The sequence below is a fragment of the Marmota flaviventris genome, chromosome 1, assembly GCF_047511675.1.
Source record: "Marmota flaviventris isolate mMarFla1 chromosome 1, mMarFla1.hap1, whole genome shotgun sequence".
In the NCBI taxonomy this organism is placed as follows: domain Eukaryota; kingdom Metazoa; phylum Chordata; class Mammalia; order Rodentia; family Sciuridae; genus Marmota; species Marmota flaviventris.
The window spans coordinates 105,655,547-105,678,725 of NC_092498.1; the positions used below are offsets into that span (position 1 = coordinate 105,655,547).

The following is a 23,179-nucleotide window of genomic DNA, read 5'->3' on the forward strand; positions in this document are numbered from 1 at the left end:
TTCCAAAGTACCGTAGACTTATGTACATTTTTTGGATACATATGCCTTTCCGCAGCACTAAGTCCTGATGAATCCAAATTTAAAAGTTTAGAGTAAAAAGCATTATTTTAAGTTTATCTTTGGGGGATATATACCCCTTTCCAATTTCCTCTTTTTGTTTTAATAAGTATGTCTGTATCTAATAGTTGTCTTAGCTTTTTGCATTTTCTATCTGAAATACCTTACTTGACATTTTCAACCATTTTCTATCTTATTTCTATCTTCTAGTTTTTTTTTTCCTAAAGTTTGTATTTTTACCCTTAGTTGCTTATTTTCCTCCTAGTTTTTTTTTTTTTTTCCTATTTTGTGGGTTTAAAATTCTTGTCTTCCTACATCTTTTTTATCTTCCTACATCTTTTCTATCTTTTTTTGTTTTTAACTTTCTATACTTCTGTCTTTAAAGTTTTTCACTTCAAATTTTTAATCTTCTTTATCTAAATATCATTTATCCTATTATCTTCCCATTTTTTTTAAGCAATGCCTTTAAGATTAAGCTTCTTTCCTCCATCATTTAACCTTTTAAAGCCTTTTAATTATCATCTATACTGTACTTTTAAATATACTTTTTCACCACCTACAACTTCACTCTTTTAAACGAGGCTTAGATTTTGTTTAAATCGCTTCAATGTTAGTTTACATGGCTGCCCTTCAACCAAAGGCTTTTTTTTTTTAAACTCCATTGAGAAGCTTTGTCTCAATCTGCCATGTACAAATACCTTTTTCTTCTTTCTTCCTTTCTCAAGCTTTTAAAGTAAGTCTAGTTTCCTCAAAATCTTTTTAAATGGCATTTTACAACTTTTACTTTACCACATAGAGATTATCTCATCTAGAAACATTTCTTTTTCCTTTAACCTTTTATATTAAAATATATTTCCACATCTTGAATCTTTTTCTCTCTTTTTTAACCATTAACTCTTTTTATAAATTCACATTTTGAAACAACTCTTATAAAATTTCTGATTTAGACAAATTACTCCACTTTAATAAGATGAAAGACTTTCATGTTTTTTATGGTACTATAATAATATAATTGAAACCCAACTGAAACTTCTTATACTCTTTGTATATAAATTACACATGATAGAATCTTAACTCTTAGTAACCTTGTTTTAGCAAAGACACAGACACAAAGCAATATTAAACATTTTTCCATTTACCAATTTTTGAAAACACACATAATGTTTAAATATATTACCTTATGGAACTTAATAAGTAAAGAGTACTTGATTTCATATTTAGTGGTTGATTTAACACTTTACCTTTGTAAATTAATCAGATGTCTGTAGAAACCAAGATCTTAGACAAGTGTAGTAAACAAAACTAGCCATCTCTTTCTTGAAGAAAAATCCTTCTACAGGATACCATGATGGTCCCATTGATATACTTAATAACTCGTCTTTAAAAAGCCATGGGCTACATTTTTGTATTGTATCAACATATGTCCTAACTGTTCTTGGTCTTACTAGGGTGCCTTCTTCCTCTAACAATTTCTTTTGCTCGGAGGCGAATAACTTCAAACCTTGAGTCAACCATTTTCCCCAGTTTGCCTGAGAAAGTTCTAGGAACAGGCAACTTGAAATAAAAACAAAATAAATCAAAAAAATAACACATTGTTTTTTGAAATGATCACCCATTCTTTCGCTCTTTCTCAGGGGCGAACAATTTCACTTACCTCCAAGCTTTAGAAGTTCCCCATACGAGCCACCAAATGCCGAAGTCTGGCTGGGCACAAAATCACGAGCCACTCACAGCCTTGTAGATTCAAACAGCAACTCTTTATTCCCGAACTCACACGGGCACTCTACAAACACGTTCTGGGGAAATCCACGTTCTCCGCCCAAATCCACCTCCACTGGGCTTCTGTCTCCCAAAAAAAACTGTCTGAATCCCATGAGAACTCAAGGGGAACTCAGGCAGCAGGATACACCCTATTCCCAGCAGGAATAATCTTAAACCTTAAACCTGGAACCTAAACTGGTAACGCCCTAAACCCGATTATCCTAAACCGGGAACACCCTAATCCGCCCTGGTCCTTGAGCAAGGTCACCTACATTCAATGTCACTGCAACATGGGGTATGCTGGCAAGGAAATTGTCATACCTACAAACCCTTCCTGACAATATGAAATTAATAAGGCATTTAAAATAATTTGAATCAATATATATTTAGAAAAATATATAAATACATGCAAGATATATTACAGAAAATTATATGAATTATGGACATTCATATTCATTATCCAAATTCTGTAAAATATATTGATGTCTATGCTTATCTCTAACACTGACTTAGAGGAACAATTGCATTTGGTTAAGGGGTGCTGACAAACTTGAAATGAACTAATATTTCATGTTTTGTTCTAGTTTCTAAATGTAGACACGTGTATTTCATACATAATGACATCACAAGTGAAAGAAAAATCAGGCGAAAAGTCTGACATTGTAACAAGTGATGGGCATAAGCCACCATTTGTTCTTTGAAAACATGTCTTTGATATATTAATATAGTTCCTTCCTTGAATAAATTATTAGATAGGAAGTTGGCAACTCTAATGAAAAAGTATATATGTAATTTAATGAGCCATTTTGTTGCCAGAAACTCATAACATTTTCTTGGTAGACAAGAAGAAAAAAAAATCTTGGCAGTTTGAAAATATAATTATGTGTTATTTTACTGTTTTAAAAAAGGGCATGACTTTATGAGATTTGTCGCTTCTCAATCATGTACATAGGAGTTAAATGAACAAAAAAAATGTACTTTTTGGTATTCTCCAAAAGAATCACTCTGCTCTGTTATGTTGCACATATACTTAGTTTAATTATCACTTTGAAGGGCTTGAGAGAATTCCACTTGTACTATGTGGTGAAACAGGTCGTTATGTGGTTACAGTTTGAGTGTTTGTAGATTTACAGGCTTAAATCTAGGGTATGAACTTATTCTAGCTTTCCTTGAGGAAAATGAAAACATGTTCTTAGTCTGTATTTAATAAACCAAGCACCATGGATGCCCCATATTCTTTTTAAAATATCACTAAGCTAGCATGGATGATGTGGGTCCCTGAAGCCAGGCTTTGGGGTTCCCATTATTTTGTCTTGATCATGAGCTTAAAGACTACCCCGGACACTTGGCTGACATCCAGGAGCCAATGGTACCAGGTGTAAGAGGCTGTGGCGCACTTAAATAACTAATGGTAACCAGATGGTTGAACCTGTGGTGAGATGGGGGTTAAACCTGCAGGAAAGTGCAGACTGTGGAGGGACAAAGTAGGAAGTTTGAAAAGCAAATGGGGCTAAAAACTGCCTGGAAAACAAACCAAACTTGGTTCACTGAGCAGTTTTTTGGCTCTTATTTGCCTACTTTGGCAGTTTACAGACTGCTGATAATATAAAGGAAATTAAATGCCTGAACTGAGAAGGCTCTTGGTTTGGCAAACTCCCCTGAGTGCTCCAAGATTTACATTTAATTTCCAGGGTTTCTTGGTCTGTTGTGTCATTAATTAAAGAGGAAAATCTAGTCAGCATGCATCATGATAAAAGCCTCTTGAAGATCATTTTTATGTCAGACTTACAACTGAAAAATATCTTGTCTTTCCAAGTGGTGCTGAAGCATGAAGCATACAGAATGCTATGACCTTCTTTATTGGGTCAAGATAACCAAAATGCAAGTATGTGGAAACTATGAAATGGATGTGAGCATTTTCTAATAGCGTAAATGTGATAGACACTGATTTTGATTTAGGAGGTGTGTGGTTAGCATCATTCAGAGTTAGATGGGAAGATTTATGTCAATGATGTAATTTAAAAGAAGCTGTTCCTCTGGGTCACTTAAAATGGACTCTGGTTTAGACATTCAGTTTTCTCTTACTCTAGAGCTTCATTATCACATGGCCTTTTTTTTTTTTTTTTTTGTCTGCCTGTCTACGTTGGATATGCCCACTCAGTGTCACCATTTGGATTATGATATCATTGACTATGGGTCATGTTCACCCAAATTTCCAGTTAAAATGTTAATTTTCCTAAACTTTTATTGTCTTCAAAATTCAGATGAAATATATTGAGCTATTTACAGAGCCACTGGTATTTAATAAAATACAACAAGGGAAAAATGCAATGTGGTTTGATTTGATATGCTTTTAATGGTATTTGAATGCCTGCTTGTGCTGTGGTTCAGTACACCGTGAGTCCTCTCTACAAACATTCTTTCTAACTTCCTTCAAAGATATATGTCAATTCATAATAAAAACTTTTCAGTTTGGGTCTGGGTGTGCAGCTCAGTGGTAGAGGATTTGCCTGTTAGAGGCCCTGGGTTTGATTCCCAATATCAAATGAACCAGCAAACAAATGAACAATGTGCAACTGATACTTGTGTTGAAGATTTGTGCAAGGGAGTTATTTCTACTAGCTACCAAGGAAATGCAGGCATTTATCTGTGCATTAGAAGAAAAATGCTCTGCTCTTGAAAGTGTTTCATTTCACTCCATTGTAAAACCATGACCTTTTAAAAATTATAACTCCTTACAACTAGAAATTGGGCAGCTATCACTGCACTAGATGATGGGTGTTAGGATAGGAAGACATCAGACCCCTGCTGTGGTTGAATTCCTGTGTCTGTAGACTGCCATTGTCCACCTGTTCTGAGCTATTCCCATGTTCTTAAGACATCTGATGATACTAGTTAGAAATAATAAGTATGACCACAAACAATTCAGAGTTAGGAAATGTCTAAGATCATGGGACAATGAAAATATTTAATATGTGTATTTCCTATCTTCAAATGGTTTAGAGAATTTAAATAAAATGTTATATCTTTAAATCATCAACAGGCTGCTTGAGATTGAGAGGAGCTGGAAGGAGATCATTCCAGCAGAAACTAATTAAAATCATTTTAAACATTAACATTTTTGTAGATAATTTATAATGTAACGTGGAGTTTGGCAACAATTTTTAAAACATAAATTTTAAAATTGAGATGAATAATTATTGCTAATAACAAGTGTATGGGTTGATGGGTTTTTATAATGATAGCACATAAAGCTAGGAAATAGACTTTTGATGGGACCTCAGAAATCCTCTTCATGTTCCCCTACAAACAAACGTAAATATTCTTCTGATTTTAATGACCAGATTTCAGGTTGCTTGTTTGTGAATTTTATGTAAGTGGAATCATAAAGTTTATACTGTTTTGTGGGTGAATTCTTTCCCACAATAGCATGTTTGTGAGGTGCATGCATATTGTTGTAAGTTGCAATGGCTTGTTTTTTTTTTTTTTTTTCATTAGTATTGACAATTCCTCTGAACATTTAATGATGCATCTATGAAACCATTTATGTTGTACATAAATGAGCACTGCGTAGAGCATGAGTATGTCCAGCTTTAACTGACTGTGTTTTGATTAACAGAGATACAATTCACATACCAGATAATTTATAATTTTAAATGGAATAATGCAGGGATTTTTAATATATTCATAAAGTTTTGTAATAATTTCAGCTATTTAATTAAACTACATTTCCATCACCTTGAAGAGAAGCTCTGTACCTATTAGTAGTCTTTCTCCATTGTTGCTCCCTCCCTCAGTCTTTTGTAACCATTAATCTGCTCTCTCAATGGATTTGTCTATTCATATAAATGGGATCATATAAATGGAAAATTTCATATAAATGGGATCATAAAATAAAATCCCTTTTATCTCTCGTTTATCCATGGTTTTATCAAGAAAGGCACTTGAATTTTGTCAAATGCTTTTTCACTGCGTTACAAGATATTGGGTAGTTTTTGTCCTTATTTCTATAAATATGGTGTATGATGATTAACATTCATATATTAAACCAACTGTGTATTCCTGGGATTTGTCCTACTTGATCATGGTATCTAATTCACCTTATATGCTGTTGCTTTCAATCTGCTTGTGCAGATGGCCCCTGGTTTAAAATGGTTCCACACACCAATATTTCAACTTTATGAAGGTATGAAAGAGATAAATGTTCAAGAGAAACTGGGTTTTGAGGGCTGGGGCTATAGCTCTGTGGTAGAGTGCTTGCCTAGCATGTGTAAGGACTAGGTTTCAATTCTCAGCACCACATATAAATAAATAAAATAAAGGTCCATTGACAACAAAAATATTGAAAAAGAAAAAAATACTCGACTTTGAATTTTGAATCATCTTTTCCCAAGATAATGACATGTGGTAGAATATGCTTTGGCTATACCCAACCATAGCCTAATGTAAGTTCTAAGGGTGTATGAAGTAGGCTAGACTAAACTATGACATTCAGTAGTTTAGGTATATTAAGCTCATTTTTGAAATAATATTTTCAACTTATGATGGGTTTATAGTATGTAACTGCAGTGTAAGTGAGGAGCATTTGTATTTTGTTAAGCATCTTCACATCCATATTCAAAACAAATACATAGTCTTCCTTCCCTGTTGTGTATTTGGTTTTGTTATTAGGGCATTACTGATATCATAGAGTTAGTTGAGAACTATTCTTTCCTCTTCTGTTTTTTGAAACAGGCTGTGAAGGATTGATTTAATTAATCTTTAAACATGTAGTAGAACTCACCAGTGAAATGACATGGTCCTGAGCTTTTAATCATGGATTTTATTTTTTAGTATTACCAAGTCAACCTTTTTATTGTTATACATCTTTTTAGATTCTTTCATTTTCACATTATCACACTCAGTAGTTTGTGTCTTTTTAGAAGTTTGCCCATCTCATCTAAGTTATCTAATTTGTTGGTTTATGAATATGCATATAGCACCCTTGTAAATCTTTCTGTTTCTTTAAGGTTTGCAGAAATATTTCATTCCCAATTTTAGTAATTTGCATCTTTCCTTTTTCTTGGTTATTAGCTAAAGACTTGTAGATTTTGTTTTCAAATAAATATTTTAATTAGCTGATTTTCTTTGTTGTTTATTGTTTTTCTATTTCCTATTTTACTTATTTCTTCTCTAGTCATTTTTTTCTTATCTCTACTTGATTTAGGTGTAGTTTGCTTTACCATTTTCTAATTTCATAAATAGGTTATTGTTTGGTATCTATTTTCTTTTTTTCTTAAGGACTCTTCCCACACTCTATTGGCTTGTAGATGGTCTTCTCCTCCTGTGCTTGTAGTCTTTTCATTATGTGTGTCTCTGTGACCAATTTTTTCCTTGTATAAGGACACTAGTCACTTGGATTAGGATTCCCCCCCCCAATGACTTCATTTTAACTTAATTTTTTTTCTGTAATACTCTGTCTCCAAATAGAGCCACATTCCTAAGTCCTAGGAGTGAGGACTTTGGCTTTTATTTATTTATTTTGCCTTTTTGTGGGTCATAATCCAACCCACAACATCTGAAAAAGTTTGATTGATTGAAAATATTTAGAACCTCTGGATGATTCTGTTTTCTTTCAAAGAGAATCCTTTTAGATTTAACATATAATTAGAACAGGTAAATCACTTTAATACACTCACAAATTTAGATGCTTCTATTAAATAAGTCCTTTTAAGGACTTGTCTGTATGTTTCTCTGTGTATCATCTTTCATTGGTCCTGACTGAAAGCCATGGTTATTTGCCAGAGTTATAACACCTGTCTTCTGTCTTTTTTTTTCCTTTCTTCTTCTTCTTCTTCATTCCTCTTTTGGTACTAGATATTGGCTAACAGGCCTAGGCCTTTTTATTTATTTTATTTTATTTTGAGACAGGTTCTTTCTAAGTTATCCAGACTGACCTCGAAAATGCAATCCTCCTGCCTCATTCTCAGAGTTGCTGGGGTGACAGGCATGCACCACCATGTCTAGACCAATATCTATCTTCTTAATTCCAGTTTTTTTATTGAGGTGGTTTATTTTCTCAAGGTTATCATAAAATTTATTTTTCTGTGAATTTGGGAGTACATATATATTCAGTCCACCTTATGGAGGAATTTTAAGTGCCTGTTGCTAAATGAAAGAAGCCAGTATGAAATGTTCTATATTGTGTTAATCCAACTCTGTGGCTTTCTAGAAAAGCACAACTACAAAGAAAGTAAAGTAAAAAATAAAAAGTGATTTTCAAGGTTTGTGGGCAAGAGGGAAGGGATAAATAGGAGGAGCTCATGGGATTTTTAAGGCAATGATACTATTATTTATGCTGTTGTAATGGTGGATGTTATGCATTTGTCAAAACCCATAAAACTGTATAGTGCAGTGTGAATGCTAATATGAATTATGGACTTTAGTTAATAGATCAATATTAGTTCTTCAGTGCTAAACATTTACCACACCAATGCAAGCTGCTAAAAATAGGAAACACCCTGAGTGCAAGGAAAGTGTATATGGAAACTGTGTGTACTTTCTTTTCAATTTTCTATAAACCTAAAACTGTTCTAAAAACTAAACCCTACTATTTTTAAAAAACTGCATCCTCTCTTTTTTTATGTAGTCCTTTTAATTTTATGCACAAATGTCATAAAATGAAAAATGGTGGACCAGCCAATGTAGGGTAGAAGTGTTAGAATTAGTCTTTCCAAATATTTCAGGGCAGTTGCATCATGTGGATGTTAGTTTTATCATCTACAAGATGAAAGCAGTGGAGTACTTTGTTAATTGCTGTGTGCAGTTTTACTATTAAAAGAGAACACAATGAAATATTAATACCTGCTCTACTGCAGATTGACCTTGAAAACATAATATCTAAGTGAGAACAGCCAGATGCAAAAAGGAATTATATGATATGCAGTCTCATATCTATCATACAAAGAATATGCAGAACAGTTAAATCCATAGAGATGAAATGAAGATGAATAATATCAGGGGCAACAGGAGAAGGAAAATGGAGAGTGACTGATTCATGAGTACAGAATTTTGTTTGGGGATGAAAAGAAATGTTTTAGAACTAGAGAGTGATCACATTGACAAAGCATATAGTCTAATACTTATAAATTTTATACTTTACAAAGATTAAAATGGTAAAGTTTGTATTGTATTATTGCAACAAAAAAAGAAAGTAGGAAAAAATTCCACAAATTATTGAGTTGAAACTTTTCAGGAGCAGTGGTTGAAAACAAAGCCTTTTATTGTATATTAAAATAATTTGTAAAATTTTAATATTTCAGGTAATTGAGAACATACATGTGACTATATCGTATATATATATTTGTGTGTGTATATATTTTTGTAGGCTATATTTTACCAAAACTCTTAAGTACACTGATAAAGAAAATTTTTTGAGTTTGACTAAAGAAAATGTATTTCCTACAGCATATAAAGAAGATGAGATAAACTTTGACTATCCCAAATTTGGGGAAAAAAATAACAATGTTTGGGATATAACTGTTAACAGGATTTAGAAGGGAAAATAAGAAAAAAATTGAGACCAAACTTAAAATTTTACACAAAGATATGTTTTTCCTTGTTTATTTCCATGAGCATATATATATGGTTTTGATATGAATAAAAATATTAATAATTTGTCACTCTGCTTTAAGAAATGCTAATAATCACCTCTTTTAGAAGTCATGCTTTCTCAGCAAGTCTTTTTTTTTTAAAAAAAAAAAAAACATTATTTTCCATTTAGGAATAAGATTTTTTTTTTCTTCCTGAAGTAGTCTTTAGAGTCTTCATGGTCAACATAATTTTATGTATTTTAAAAAATGCATAATAGATGGCTATCATAGTTATAATTTTTCCTGCCAAAACAAGATAATGAGAAAAAAAATCAAAATATTAAATTTTGTTGCATTTGAGTGATTTGGTAATCAATATATATTGATGTTAAATCCAAAGTAAAACAAGAGTTTTTTTTTCTTTAATTATATGTGATTTTGTATAATTCTTAACCTACGCATATAGTATGGCTTTAAACACACACACACACACACACACACACACACACACACACACACACTTTTTTTTCTCTTCTTTTTAACACCCCAAATAATCAAGGAATTACTTCAGTTAACACCCAGGCCTCTCTCACTTTGGAGTCAACTTTAAGAATCTTCATGACCAACATAATTTTGGTGAAACCCCTGTGTGTAAGCACAAAGGGGTTTCAAATGGGTTCCCGATCAAGGAACCAAAAAATGTAAGCACCAAAAAATATAAGTAGTCAAGCCTCTTCTACAAGGCTCCTGGGTTGCTATGGAGGTGGTGGAGGAGTTTTCCCTCTACCTTCTTAGGAATTCTGCTAGGGCCCTGGAAACTAAACTGACAAAAGGCATATTAGTGAGAAAATACATATACACAGTGAAGGATATGGAAAATAGACCCAGGACATTTTTTCCTAGTTACAGCTGTTTCCTCACCAGACTTGTCCAGTAGTAAATTGTAGCTTTTGTTATTTAAGGGCCCAGGCTTCAGCCAGAGTAGGGCAGGAAGGGAAAATGTCAAAGAACTCTCACCTGAGTAGCACTTAACTCCCTACCATAATGGATCAGCTGATTCTAATGCAGTAAACTCTAGAAACTTCCCTACCTATCCTTCTGTCCTACCCGAATGCATCAGCTGATCCTAATAAACCCTAGGAATTACCTTTCTGCCCCACCCTAAATGAGGCCTATAAAACTCAGACTCTTGGCTAGGCCCAGTTTGGTTTTTCTGTCCCAAGGTGACCCTCTTGGATGTTTGACTGACTCCTCTGCTGAATAAAGAAGAGCTTGCTGATCCCAGGTTGGCTTCCTGTCCCCATTCTTTGTGCTTACAGTTTTTGGTTTCCTGACCTGGAACCCACTTGAAGCCTCTTTGTGCTTACAAAAAAAAAAAAAAAAAAATCTAAGCATTGGTCAGAAGAATGAGGCTTGAGCACCATCTTAAGCTGAGCAAAGGTGTAGTGGTTTTGGGTTCTGGTTGGTGGGCTCCTTGTGGGCAGGGAGGGGAGAAAGTGTCTGGTGAGGAACAGCTGTCTCTATTTGGAGAGCAGAGTCTCTCAGCTCATCAGAGTAGTCTCTGCAAGGAGCTGTCTTCCTAGTTCAGAGACATCTTTACACATGGAAATTTTCTTAATAAAAGGGGAAATTTAAAGCTAGGCATGGTAGTGCATATCTGTAGTCTCAGGGGCTTGGTTGGCTGAGGCAAGAGGATCACAAGTTCAAAGCTAGCCTCAACAACTTAGTGAGACCTGTTTCAAAAAAAATCAAAGAGCTGGGGATGTGGCTCAGTGGTTATGTGTTCCTGGGTTCAATTCCTGGTACCAATAAATAAATAAGTGGGGGAATTTATACTCTTTTTACAGAGGAAAACGAAACTGCTTTCCCTACCTCTGCTGTTGCTTAGTTTCCATTAGCCCAAAATAGTCCACGTGTCAGAGATACATGCTTTGAGGCTGCATATTCTGATATCCTTCACTTTTTCTTAGTTGAACCTATTTATGCAAAGTGAGTTAATTATAGCAAATTAACTTCAGTGGACTTACTGATGAGCTAAATTTAGAAAATGGGTTGATATTTGCCAGGGAAGACTGTTCTCAACCTGTTCCCTTTTTGTCTATGCAGGAAGGAGGTGGATCTGTCTTCTGCGGGCAAGGCGGGTGTTCTCATTGGCTACTGTCCTCAGCAGGACGCCCTAGATGAGCTCCTGACCGGTTGGGAACATCTCCATTATTACTGTAGCCTACGGGGGATTACAAAGCAGTGCATCCCTGAGGTAAGCATCCCTAGAATTTTTCCAAAAAGAAGGACCCATTGAGGAATGCTTAGTTAGCACCTCTGGCCCCAATGTCTCTCTTACTTTATAAGAAAAAGGAGCCATAACATCGAGTAAGGCTTTAGTATCAGAAAGGCCTTTTTCATTATGATTGTACAAAAGGAGACATTAAAATATGGTTGTATTAATGATATTATTTATTTAAAATGTGTCTGTGAGACATGAGAAAGAAGTTAAATAAAAATAACATAATTTCTGACTTTGTATCTTCCTTCTTTTCTCTAAATGTCTTTTATAATTACTGGACTATTAATTTATATTCAAGAGCACATATAGACTGGGTATGTCCAGAGCTTACAGGGGAGAGATCACAGAATGTATATGAAATTTTGGAATGGATAATTTCCTGGTAAGCAGGCCCACAGATTCCTGCAAGGAGTCTCATTCTGAGTAGCCTCAGGAGACGGAAGGAAGAGTAAGATCCACAGGACCACCCAGACCACCGCATATCATTGAGAGAGGAAGGAGAGTCTAGTGTAATTGAGGCAAGAGACTGCTGCCACTTCTCTTGATGGGAGCAGTGGTCAGGGAAACAGTGGGGAGAGCTTTGATGGACAGATCAGCAAATGTTCCAGGTAGAGAGTACTGGAATAGCAGTTGCTGCATGCACAATTTTACCTTTTCTGCACCTCATTTCTGGATTCTGCACTAGGAGCAGAAAAAAAAAATTAGCTTATGTGATATTCTATTAGAGTCCATTGGAACACTGTAGGACTCACAAGAGACAAAACTAATAGTCATCGCCTTCACCAGTCCATGAAAATTCATTCACTGTGCTGTTTTTGTAATGCTTCAGCCTTCATTTCTTATTCATGCTCTGTGACTTCAAGTGAAGCCAGAACAGACCCTCTACCTCATTGTGGAGACCCTGGACCCTTTATGCACCTCCCATCTTAATAAAGCAAAGAAAACTAACCACTCTGCAGGAGACCTGCTCACTGCAGTTAAACAGATCTTAGAATCCAGCACTAATTGTTGGCTCCATCTTTAATAGGCATTTTCTCTGTCAGCTCCCCCTTGTTAGTTTTTGATTAAAGAGGCAGATGCTTGGCAAATGCTGTAAACCGGCCCCTATGCTGTCTGTGGGGAAAGTGCCTGTGAAAAGTCTCTTAATATAGAAAGGCTTGGTGCTTCCTGTCATCCAGGGCAATTGCCTCCTGATTCTCAGCTGTCTTACAGCCTTGTTTTCTGAACTCCTCCACGGAGAAGTTATTTTAATGGCCACCAATTAAGAACTGGCTTTATTTCTTTCTTGAGACTGCAACTGATTTTGCAGACAGTATTGCTACTTGCTCGCTCAGAGGTTTCTAATAGATCAGAACACTTTTCCATCTGCTCCCAAAGGCAATAGCTCCCTTCCTAGCAAATACCCCTCTCCTGTAAATGGTGGGAATATATAGAAATGTAAACCAGTTTGTTAGCTTTTTGTTTCTGTAACCAATATATCTGACAGAAACAACTTAGAGGAGGAAAAATTAACTTTGGTTCATAGTTCTAGAGGTTCAGTCCATGGTCAACTGACTCCATTGCTCTGAGACTAAGTTGAGGCAGAACATTATGGTCTAAGAAAGAAAGTTGCTTAGCTCATGACAGCCAGAAAGCAAGAGGGGGGGGGGAGAGGAAGAGGAAGAGAGAGAAAGGAGCCCAGATCAGATTTAGTACAAGGCCATAACCCCAGTGAGCCACATCCTCCAGCCATGCTCCACCTGTCTATAGTTACCACCCAGTAGTCCATTCAAGTTAATAATCCATCAAATGGATTAATCTACCTATAGCCCTCATAATCCAATCTTTTCACCTCTGAATATCACTGAATTGCTTAACGTGAACTTAGGGTTGGGAGGACATTCCTACATACAAATCATAAAAAAAAATGGGTATATGTGCTCTGAAATACTTAGCACAAGATGACCCGAGGGAATTATTATAAAATAACAGAAAATAACCATTGTAGCTAATGCAGTCATGCACTGTTTATATATAATAACTTTATTATTAAAATTCTAGTCAACCACAGACCATGTATGTGATGGAAGTCCCCTAATATAATGGAACTGAAAAATTCCTATCACTTAGTGACATCACAGCCATCATAATATTGTAACACAATGCATCACACATGTTTGTGGTGGTGCTGGTATACATACCTGCACTGTCAGCCACATAAAATTTTTTTTGTAACACCAGGATACAAAACAAAAAACAGTTGATAATAAATGACTGTTACTGGTTTATATACTTACTACATGATGTTTTTATGATTAGAGTATACTCCCATTTACAAAAAACAGTTTACTATAAGGCAACATGCCACGTGACACAAGCAAAAGCCTCAAACATCTTGTGATTACTGAGTCTTGATTGCATTAAGAGGCCCTATCAAGTGATTGAGCTATACTATCTAGGTTTGTGTAAATAAACTCTAAAGAGTTCATCGGATGATGAAATTTTCTAACAATTCACTTCTTAGAAAGTGTCTTGTTGATAAGCAATGCACAACTATATTCCAGTATTTATTCTTTTTCTAGGTAATGTTTTTATAGTATTTTACAGTCAACATGTAGATAACAGGATTACTCCTCATTTTGTAAATAGAGAAACTGAGGCACAGAGCACTTATGCAAGTTACCTGGATAGCTTGTGGCAGAATTTTGTTTTGAAATTATGTAAACCAGCTCCAGAGTACATGTTCTTCATTAAGACACTACCCTGATCCTTAGTGCATTCTGGTTGCTAGTGATATAAAATGAAATTCTTCGTGCCACCAACAGCTCAGTCTTACATTTTATTCATTGGAGTGGTCAAGGGAGTGGAAATCACATGGGTTTACTGCATGGCTCCTCTAACCCTGAGCTTTGCATAGTTGATTTATCTTCCACTGGCTCAGGTTGGGACCCCATGTGCACCTCCCCTCCAAGCTTTCAGGACACAGACATATAAACATGAGATTTTTTTTTTTTTAATTCTTTTTAGCTCATCTGCAGTGCATGTTGTTTATTTTCTCTAGGCTCCATCTATTGTTCATGGCAACATGGACAGCCACCTTGGGTCTTTTGTGATTCAAGGAGATCATCCTATGCTTGCTGAAAGTCCCCCAGATCAGCCTCACACCCCAACTACTTCCCTACAACCCCCAGAGCCCAAGCCCTGTGCTAAACTTGATCCATGTTTCAGGGCCCCCAGCCCACCTATACTCCAGCTAGCTGGTCATTTTTGTTAGTCACATTCCTCACTCCTGAAAACCTTCACAAGTCCAGGAAGGGAAGTAAAAGGTAACTCTTCCTTCAGCTTGAATTCAGGTCCCACGGGTTGAAGTAATGATTTCCAATTTTCTCTGTCTTTCCTTATGCACATTTTGTATGGTGTACATATTTGAGCCTGAATTCAATTAACCTGGTAAAGAATTTTATATTAAGTTACAGTCAAATGATTCAGGAGACAAGGACTACAATGTCTGGGATGCTAGAGAAAGAAAGCATGTGAGAGGAGTTAATGGGGGTGGGTAATTTCAGGGCTAATATCAAAGCCAAGCAATTGAGCAACACTTTGAATTAGGATGAGATGTAGAAGATTTCCATTTTAGTTTTCCCTGGGATTGAATATGTAGAGTCTTTACCGATTTTATTTTTTGTGAATACGCACAAATTCCTTCCAGGAAAAACACATACTGTGTGTGGCTTCTCAACATCCTCTATAGCCATACATTTGTCTTGAGTTTTTTTCGATTCATAGTTTTACAAGAATGAGCTAGAAGTCACAAGACGGGGGATGAAAGAGTAAAGGTCATCTGCAAAGGGAGGCTGAGAAAATAATAATTTCTATCTAAAAGTCTCTTCTTACTTATTTTAATCTTACATGAAATTTTGAAGTGATCCTCATATTTGCTAGTGGATCACTTCTAGCCTTGGAATTCAACAATTGTTTAATATTTTCTGGGCAATCTATTTTGGCTCCAATGATAAAAGCCCTACCATGTGGCAAGTGTGATGGAGACATGGGGAATATAAAGACAAATAAACCCTGATCTTTTGCCTTAAGTAAGATACTATTTCTAGAGTTTTCTGGGAGAAAAATAACAGACTGTATAACTTATGACATTCTGGGTTTTTTGGGGGAGAATAACAGATTCTGTAACCTGTGACATTTTGGGCCATAGGTAGTATTTTGCCAGCCTTGATTGCTAGGACATTATGTTTGCCATTATTTTGATAGCAGTGCAGAGTGCAGAAAGACGCCAACGAAATACTTCTTCTTAGGCCATTTTCAGTTATTTTCTGAAAATGTAACATTTAGAGAGCATTAGATCAAACTGATATATTTGTTCCTGTCTCTTTTGGAATCTTTGCTGTGGTTAACTGATTGAGGATTTGGAGACTGCAGCATTTAAGATTTTGTGATATTGGAAAAAAAAGCCATACTTTCCCTGGTTTCATAAAAAATAAGCCATAATATCTTGATGAATTTATTCAACATTTCTCTAATTAGTCTGAGGTACATTTCTACAAAATCAGATTTTTATTATTATATTTTACTTCATTTGTCTGTTCATCAGCTTTCATTTATTGCTGATCTTTATAATGTATGAGAGTAAAATAAAAACTGTCTAATTATATACATTATATTTTTTCATTATTTTGTTGACTTTTATGGTTTGAAAAAACACCCAAAATTTATTTTCCCCATGTGTTATTGCTGCTAGCCTTAGAGCTGTTAACATTTGCTTTTTTCCAAAAGACAAACTTTTTAAACAATTTCTGCAATGCTCCTAGGCCTCCTTGTGGGGACAAAAGCTTCCTTGGTGGGGATCCTCCTGTGTTCCCTTCCTTCCTCATTCATAGAATGTTTTTCCCAGGACTCAACTTATACTTCTTGATGGTTGCTTTCTGGGGCAATTTTGGGTGAATCCATTAGCACCACTGTCATTGCTCTAGTTCCTGCAGTGCCAGGCATGTGTCTCTTTATTCATATGACACTTCATTAATATTTGTGCTTGATTATTTTGAGTAAAGTGTTCTATTTGAATTTTTATTCATTTAAATTTTATTCAGTTTGTTAATTGATCAAGTGGGCTGAATGCTGCCAGGAAAAAGATAGTTTGTTTATATAAAACAACCTGGAGACAACAAGTAGCCTGTTTTCCTAAGAACAAGCAATTGGCCTTGAGTTCACTTTCTTAGGCAGATAGCTGGAGATATGAGATTGCTTCTTCGTGAATTCTTTGGGCCTGGAAGTCTGTTTTCTCGACTTATGCTATTTGAACACAAGATCAGTTCTGGAGCTTTGTAGTTCAATTACTAAATTATTCAGAGATTATACAAATAAAAAAATAGAGTAAATTTGTGTGAAAGTTTTTATTGGGAAGTATTTACAGCACTGCTATATTTTAAAGCCTCTTAATATCATCTTATCCATTTATCATAATTTTTATGTTTATCAATAAATATATATTCATTAGAGGAAAGCTAAATTTTACAAGCTATTTAGGACACACAAGTATTATCTTCATATTCCTATGGAAGTTTTCCTAAATTTGAATTAAGGTATGATATTGGAAGACCATACTTTCAGAGAAGTTTCTCTGATCATGTTGAGTACTGAAAACCATGAGGAGGAGCTGAGTGAAAAAAAAAAAAAAAAAAAAAAAAAAAAAAAAAACCATGATACTGGCCAGTTTGGTTGTGTAAGATGCTATGACATGTGACTGATTCAGTAAGGGTCACTCCAAGTGAATTGGGCTGGCTACTAAATAACCACACAGAGACGGAAAAAATCTTTTTTTGGGGGGGGGCGTTCAGTAACAGCTCCTCAACCTCAGCTCCCACAAAGGAGGCAAGAGAGGCAGGCAAAAGAGAGCAAGCATGCCTGAAACCCTCCTATTTATTGGGGAGAAGACATTCAAGAATATTCCACCCAAACAAGGCAAGGGATTGTGTTCCAGCAAACGGGGGTGAGGGGTATAGCCCTGTCCCATTGGGTGACGCCCACTCCCAGAGCTGCACTCCCTTGAGAGCAAAAGTGAGGTCTGCCTGCTTTGGTGCTGGGAGCAGAAGCCAGGTCCACACCTTCATTATCAAGGCTAAGGGGACTTGCTCAGCTCCTACACGCTCAGCTCTTGTTCATGGCGGCCCCCCGACAGTAATGTCTAAAACTGAATCTATATTAATATTTAAATTATATCATTAAGGTCATGAGAGTCAAATAAAACTGCAACATTTTAAATTATGCAGAATTGGGGAAAAAAATTGCCCAATTTGGCTCCCAGTACAGGAGATGATGGAACTGGAAACATCATAGACTATGGTGCCAATTACAGTGGGAAGTGCTGACTTAAGTGCTGTGAGATGCATGTGACACCTGCAATAGGGGATCAGTATTTATGCGAAGGAGAGACGAGATGAGTTGGATTTTCAAGGGTGTGTGAAAAGAGGGCAGATTGAAAGAGAGGAGAGGTAGAGAAGCTGTGTGCATGGGGTCCCAGGAGAGTCAGAATTCCCCTGTGGACAAGAGTGGAGCTTTGGTGAATGAAATCACCATCCTTATTACTTGCTAAAATGGTTCCCAGAAGTTGGGAACAAAGTACTCCCCATTCTTTCCCTACCTCTGGATACTGAACTCTGAGTGTGCAAACTCTTATCAATGGTTTCTTAATGTACAGTGGATATTTCTTTGTTTGTGCTAATATTGAAAAGTCCTCTCAGTTCTTTCCTCCCATGAGGTTTTTTGACAGTTCACTGTCTTGGTTTCATTCCTGTCCAATTCCATCTCAGTGTTCATTTTGGTTTACCTTCTTTCTGCTCGTCTTAATGTCGACATTAGTCTGGACTCAGAACTAAGTCTGTTTCTTACCTACTATTTTCCTAGCTCCAGACCCAGGGGTTTTGGGGATCAGTCAGAAATCTGCAGGCACAGAAGATACCCCCCTGTTCTTTCTCAATTTCTCCCTATATCATGAAGGGAGTGGTCCACGGAATGTACTTGACCATCCATGTGAGGAGTGGACAGGGGTGGTGGGAAGAAGGAGCAGGAGTCAGGGCTGAGGTCTGGTGTCTGGTGGCATGGTGAGGGGTGGCATGCTCACCAGTGGCTCCTCTCTTCCAGGTGGCTGGAGACCTTGTGAGGCGCCTGCACCTGGAAGCCCATGTGGAGAAACCTGTGGCTACCTACAGTGGGGGAACCAAGCGGAAGCTCTCCACAGCCCTGGCCCTAGTAGGGAAACCTGACATTCTTTTATTGGTGAGTAGTGGAAATACCAGTAATATGTCATTGTCTTGAAATGAGATGCCCATTGCACGTGTACTTGTAAACGTAGTTTAACTAAATAGAATTCTTGTAGGAAATAACTTCAGAATTCACAACACTGATTTTACAAACTAATGAACTGTTCTGCCCTAACTCAACGTTTCCCAAACAAAATGTAAAACACTACTAGACTTATATAGAAATAAGACATGTATCTTTTGGGAGATTCACTTACCCTTGTCAAAGTCAATAAAAAAAAAATTAAATGTTTTTTTACTTGTAGATGGACACATACCTTTATTATTTATTTATTTATTTTTATGTGGTGTTGAGGCTCAAACCCAGTGCCTTACACGTGCAAGACAAGCACTCTGCCACTCACCCCCAAACTCAGTTGTCAATCAAATTATAACATTAAAATTATATTAAAAAAATAGAATTCACTTCTAATCTGAAAAATCAATAGGTATTTTTCCTCTAGCACAATGCTTTTAAGTCTTTTTCTACCAGCCGATATATGTTCATCATAACTGTAATGACACATATCTATGGTAAATCATGAGGATGGATGTGAGGGATTACTATAATTTAGATGCAGATTCCCCAAAAGCCCATGTGTTAAAGCTTTGGCCCCACCCCATGCTGTGATTGGTAGTTGGTAGAACCTTTAGGAGGTGGGGCCTAGTGAGAAGTCTTTAGGTCATCCAGAGCTGCCCTCAAAGAGATAGTAAGACCTTGGACCCTTCTTCTTTATTATTTATTGCTTCCTAACCATGAGGTGAGCAGTTTTGCTTCACCAAATGTTCCTGCCAAGACATATTGCCTGGTTGCCGCCCCAGAAGCAGCAGTGTCAACCAGTTATTATCTAGAACCTTCAAAATTGTGAAACAGAATAAATGCTTTCTCTTCATAAGTTGTTTATCTCAAGTAGTTCTTATAATGATGAAAAACTGGCTAACACATAGATGGCCTGATGGATATGGAAGGGAGGGAAGAGAGTTCCAGAAAAGGTATAGCATGCGGTATGGCCTTGAGACAAAGCATTCTGTAATCCATCTGGGAACTGCAATCAATTCTAAATTAATTCAAAGCATTAGTTGGAGGTGATACTGCCCATAAACAGAGCCAATTGCCTTACATTTCAAAAACAGCTCTAGCTATACATAATGCCATTCAAACAGTAAGTAGAATATTGTTCTTATGGTATAGATTAGATTCTAATCACTAATGTTCACCTCAGGGCTGCACTTTGGCAGACTGTCTGATGGGTGTCAAAGAATATAGGGAATAAAGCAGATTCTCTTTTCTGTTCTTGTTTGCCAGATGAAAACAGCCTTTCAGTGGGAGAGTTAATGGGGATTCAGAAAGTCCATGCTGAACAATGTGGTCCTGTCATTTATTGTCCTTTGGAAACTCACCTGAGTATTGTTTTAATTCATCCAAGTTTGCTATTGAAAAGTCCCAAATCAAGGACTAATGCATAATTTTATATTCTGAAACCAGATAATACAAGTTAACATTTTTACCATTCTGCAGTTCCCAAATGGCATTATCCTCTCAAGGTGAGACAGTCTGAGTCTTAGCTCCTCCTAGAGGATGTCTCTGTGCTCAGCCTGGAGCATCTGAGCATCTCCTCAGTCAGATGAAGGGGATCTGCTGTATGGTTGTGCTCTTGACTTATGACAGATCTCAGCTTTCTCTTCTTTTATCTTCCTTGCTCTCATTCCCATTGAATGTCCAGGACTCTGGCACAGTGGCCAGGTGAGGACCCTGGAGTCCTAGTGAACTGGTGTGGATTTTGCTTTTGAAGTTCTATAGCATATGACTTTGCATGTTCTAAGCCTGTTTCCACCTTGTCTGATATAATCCACATGAAGTGCACAGCCAAATGCCTTGTGCATAATAAATCTACATTAAGTGTTTAGTAACTGGGATGATGGTGACTGTTCAGAGCATCAGTTTCAAACGATGGTTTTGAAGTTCTCCGCTGAGAGACAAGGAAGGGCTCTTGGAACTCATGCCACAGTGACAATCCAGAAAATTAAAAATTAACCACCCAACCCTTTTACTGAACGATGTAGGACTATATTCTTTACTTACTATTGTAAGTAGTACACACATAGTACTTGATTTTTAGAAAAAGCCAGGTGTTTATTTTCCTGTTCAGTGACTTTTCTCCAACACTTCCCTTATGTTTTTTTTTTTTTCCCCCCATCTCGGAGGAAGTTGATGACCCAAAGCTCTTAAGAAAAATGTGTTCAGTGCTCCCAGACTACAGAAAACCCAGAAATGCATTATATAGCTAGGCAAGATTTCTCTCCAAAATGGTTCAGATAGCAAGTGTTTTGGAGTTTATTGAAGGAAAAAGCTTCAGGTTCCAAGAAATTCCAATTTATTTGATGTTGCTAAATAAATGAAGCCTTTTTCTACTATCATATCTCTTTCCAGGAGATATCATTCTAAAAGTTTATGGAGGTGGAGGATTTATTTTAGAGACATCGAGGTTGGCTTATCTAAGCAGATTGTGAAGGGAATCGGGCTAATGCGAAAACATATCCCCAACCCCCTATTTTTAAGGAGCCACCATTGACAAGTAAAAATTGTATATATGTAAAGTGTACAGTATAATGTTTTGATACACACGCTGTGAAATGGTTACCACAATCAAACTAATTCATATATCAAGCCCCTCACATAGTGACATTTTTTTTTTTTCAGTTAGTGGTAAGAAAACTTAAGATGAACTGTCTTAGCAAATTTCAAATGAACAATACAGCATTGTCAACTACAGTCCCTGCTAGTCCATTTGTGGTACTGTAACAACATATCACGGACTGGGTAACCTTATAAAGAAAAGAAATATATTTTTCATAGTCCTGAAGCCTGGAAGTACAGGACCAAGGTACCATCAGTTTTGGGGGTCAGTGAAGGTCCTGTCTCTGCCTCCAAGATGGCACCTTGAACTAAGTATCCTCCAGAAATGCTGTGTAAGCCCTCCATCAGGGCACCTTGTACTCATCATGAATGGGAAGACTTCCTAACTCAATCACCTCTCAAAAGCCATGCTTCCCAATACTGTTGTATTGGGGATCAAGGAGACAAAAAATTCAAATCATAGAACTCCTATGCTGCATATTATATCTCCAGAATTTATTAATTCCATGTGTGTTAGTGTTTTGTCACTGTGACAAAAACCTGAGAAAAACAGCTTAGAGGAAGAAAGATTTATTTTGCTCATGGTTTTAGAAGTTTCTGTTTGTGATCAGTGGGCCCCATTGCTCTTGGCATGAGATGAGGCAGAACATCATGGTAGAAGTACTTAGCAGAGGAAGGCTTTTCATCTTCTGGCAGCCAAGAAGCAGAGATAAAAGGGCTTGGGACAATATGGAGTCCCCAAGAGCATGCTCTCGGTGACCTACCTCCTCCAACCATGCCCCACCTGCCTACATTCCCATCATGCTCAATCTTGGTAACTACTATTGTAATCTGTTTATGTGCATTTGACTTTTCTAGATGGTACATGTGTGATCATAAAGTGGTTACCTTTCATGCCTACCTTATCTCACTTAGTAAAACATCCTCCAATGCTACATATGTTGCTGGAAACTGAAGAATTCCCTTCTTTTTAAAAAGGAATAATGTTTATTATATACACATGCGCGCGCACACACACATACACACTCATGACAGCGTGTTTTTTTCTCTTTTTGTGCCTTGCTTATTTCACTTAACATAGCATCCTCTAGCTTCTTCCATGTTGTCACAAGTGATAGAATTCCATTCTTTTTTATTTCTGAATAATGTACTGTTGTGTGTACATGCCATGTTTTTATCTACTTATCTATTGATGGATACTTCTATTGATCCCATATATTGGTTAATGTATATAGTACTGCAATAAACATGGGAGTGCATGTTTTTTTACTCTTTGATATACTGATTTCCTTTTTTTTTTCCTTTTCATGTATTTAAAGTAATGGAATTTTTGGATCATATAATAGTTCTATTTTTACTTTTGAGGAAGCCCCATAATGGCTTACTAATTTACATTCCCACCAACAGTATATAAGGGCTACATTTTCTCCATAAATGCCATGATACAAATATTCACAGGGGTTTTGTATAATATCCTGTCAGTTTTCTTCATTCCTTTTCAATTTTTTTTCCTCCTCTGACTGAACAATTTTACACAACCTGTGTTCATATTTCCTGATTCTTCCATTTACTTGATCAA

The 23,179-nt window shown here is 36.4% G+C and overlaps 1 protein-coding gene across 1 annotated transcript in view; it reads left to right on the top strand.

Moving 5' to 3' along the window:
- Positions 1-23,179, top strand: part of Abca13 (ATP binding cassette subfamily A member 13) — a 437,088-nt gene that overhangs the window by 371,646 nt on the left and 42,263 nt on the right. Inside the window, exons 57-58 of the mRNA XM_071608614.1 lie at positions 11,496-11,646; positions 18,805-18,939. Of these exons, the coding sequence (XP_071464715.1) occupies positions 11,496-11,646; positions 18,805-18,939 (286 nt within the window). The remainder of the gene's footprint in view (positions 1-11,495; positions 11,647-18,804; positions 18,940-23,179) is intronic.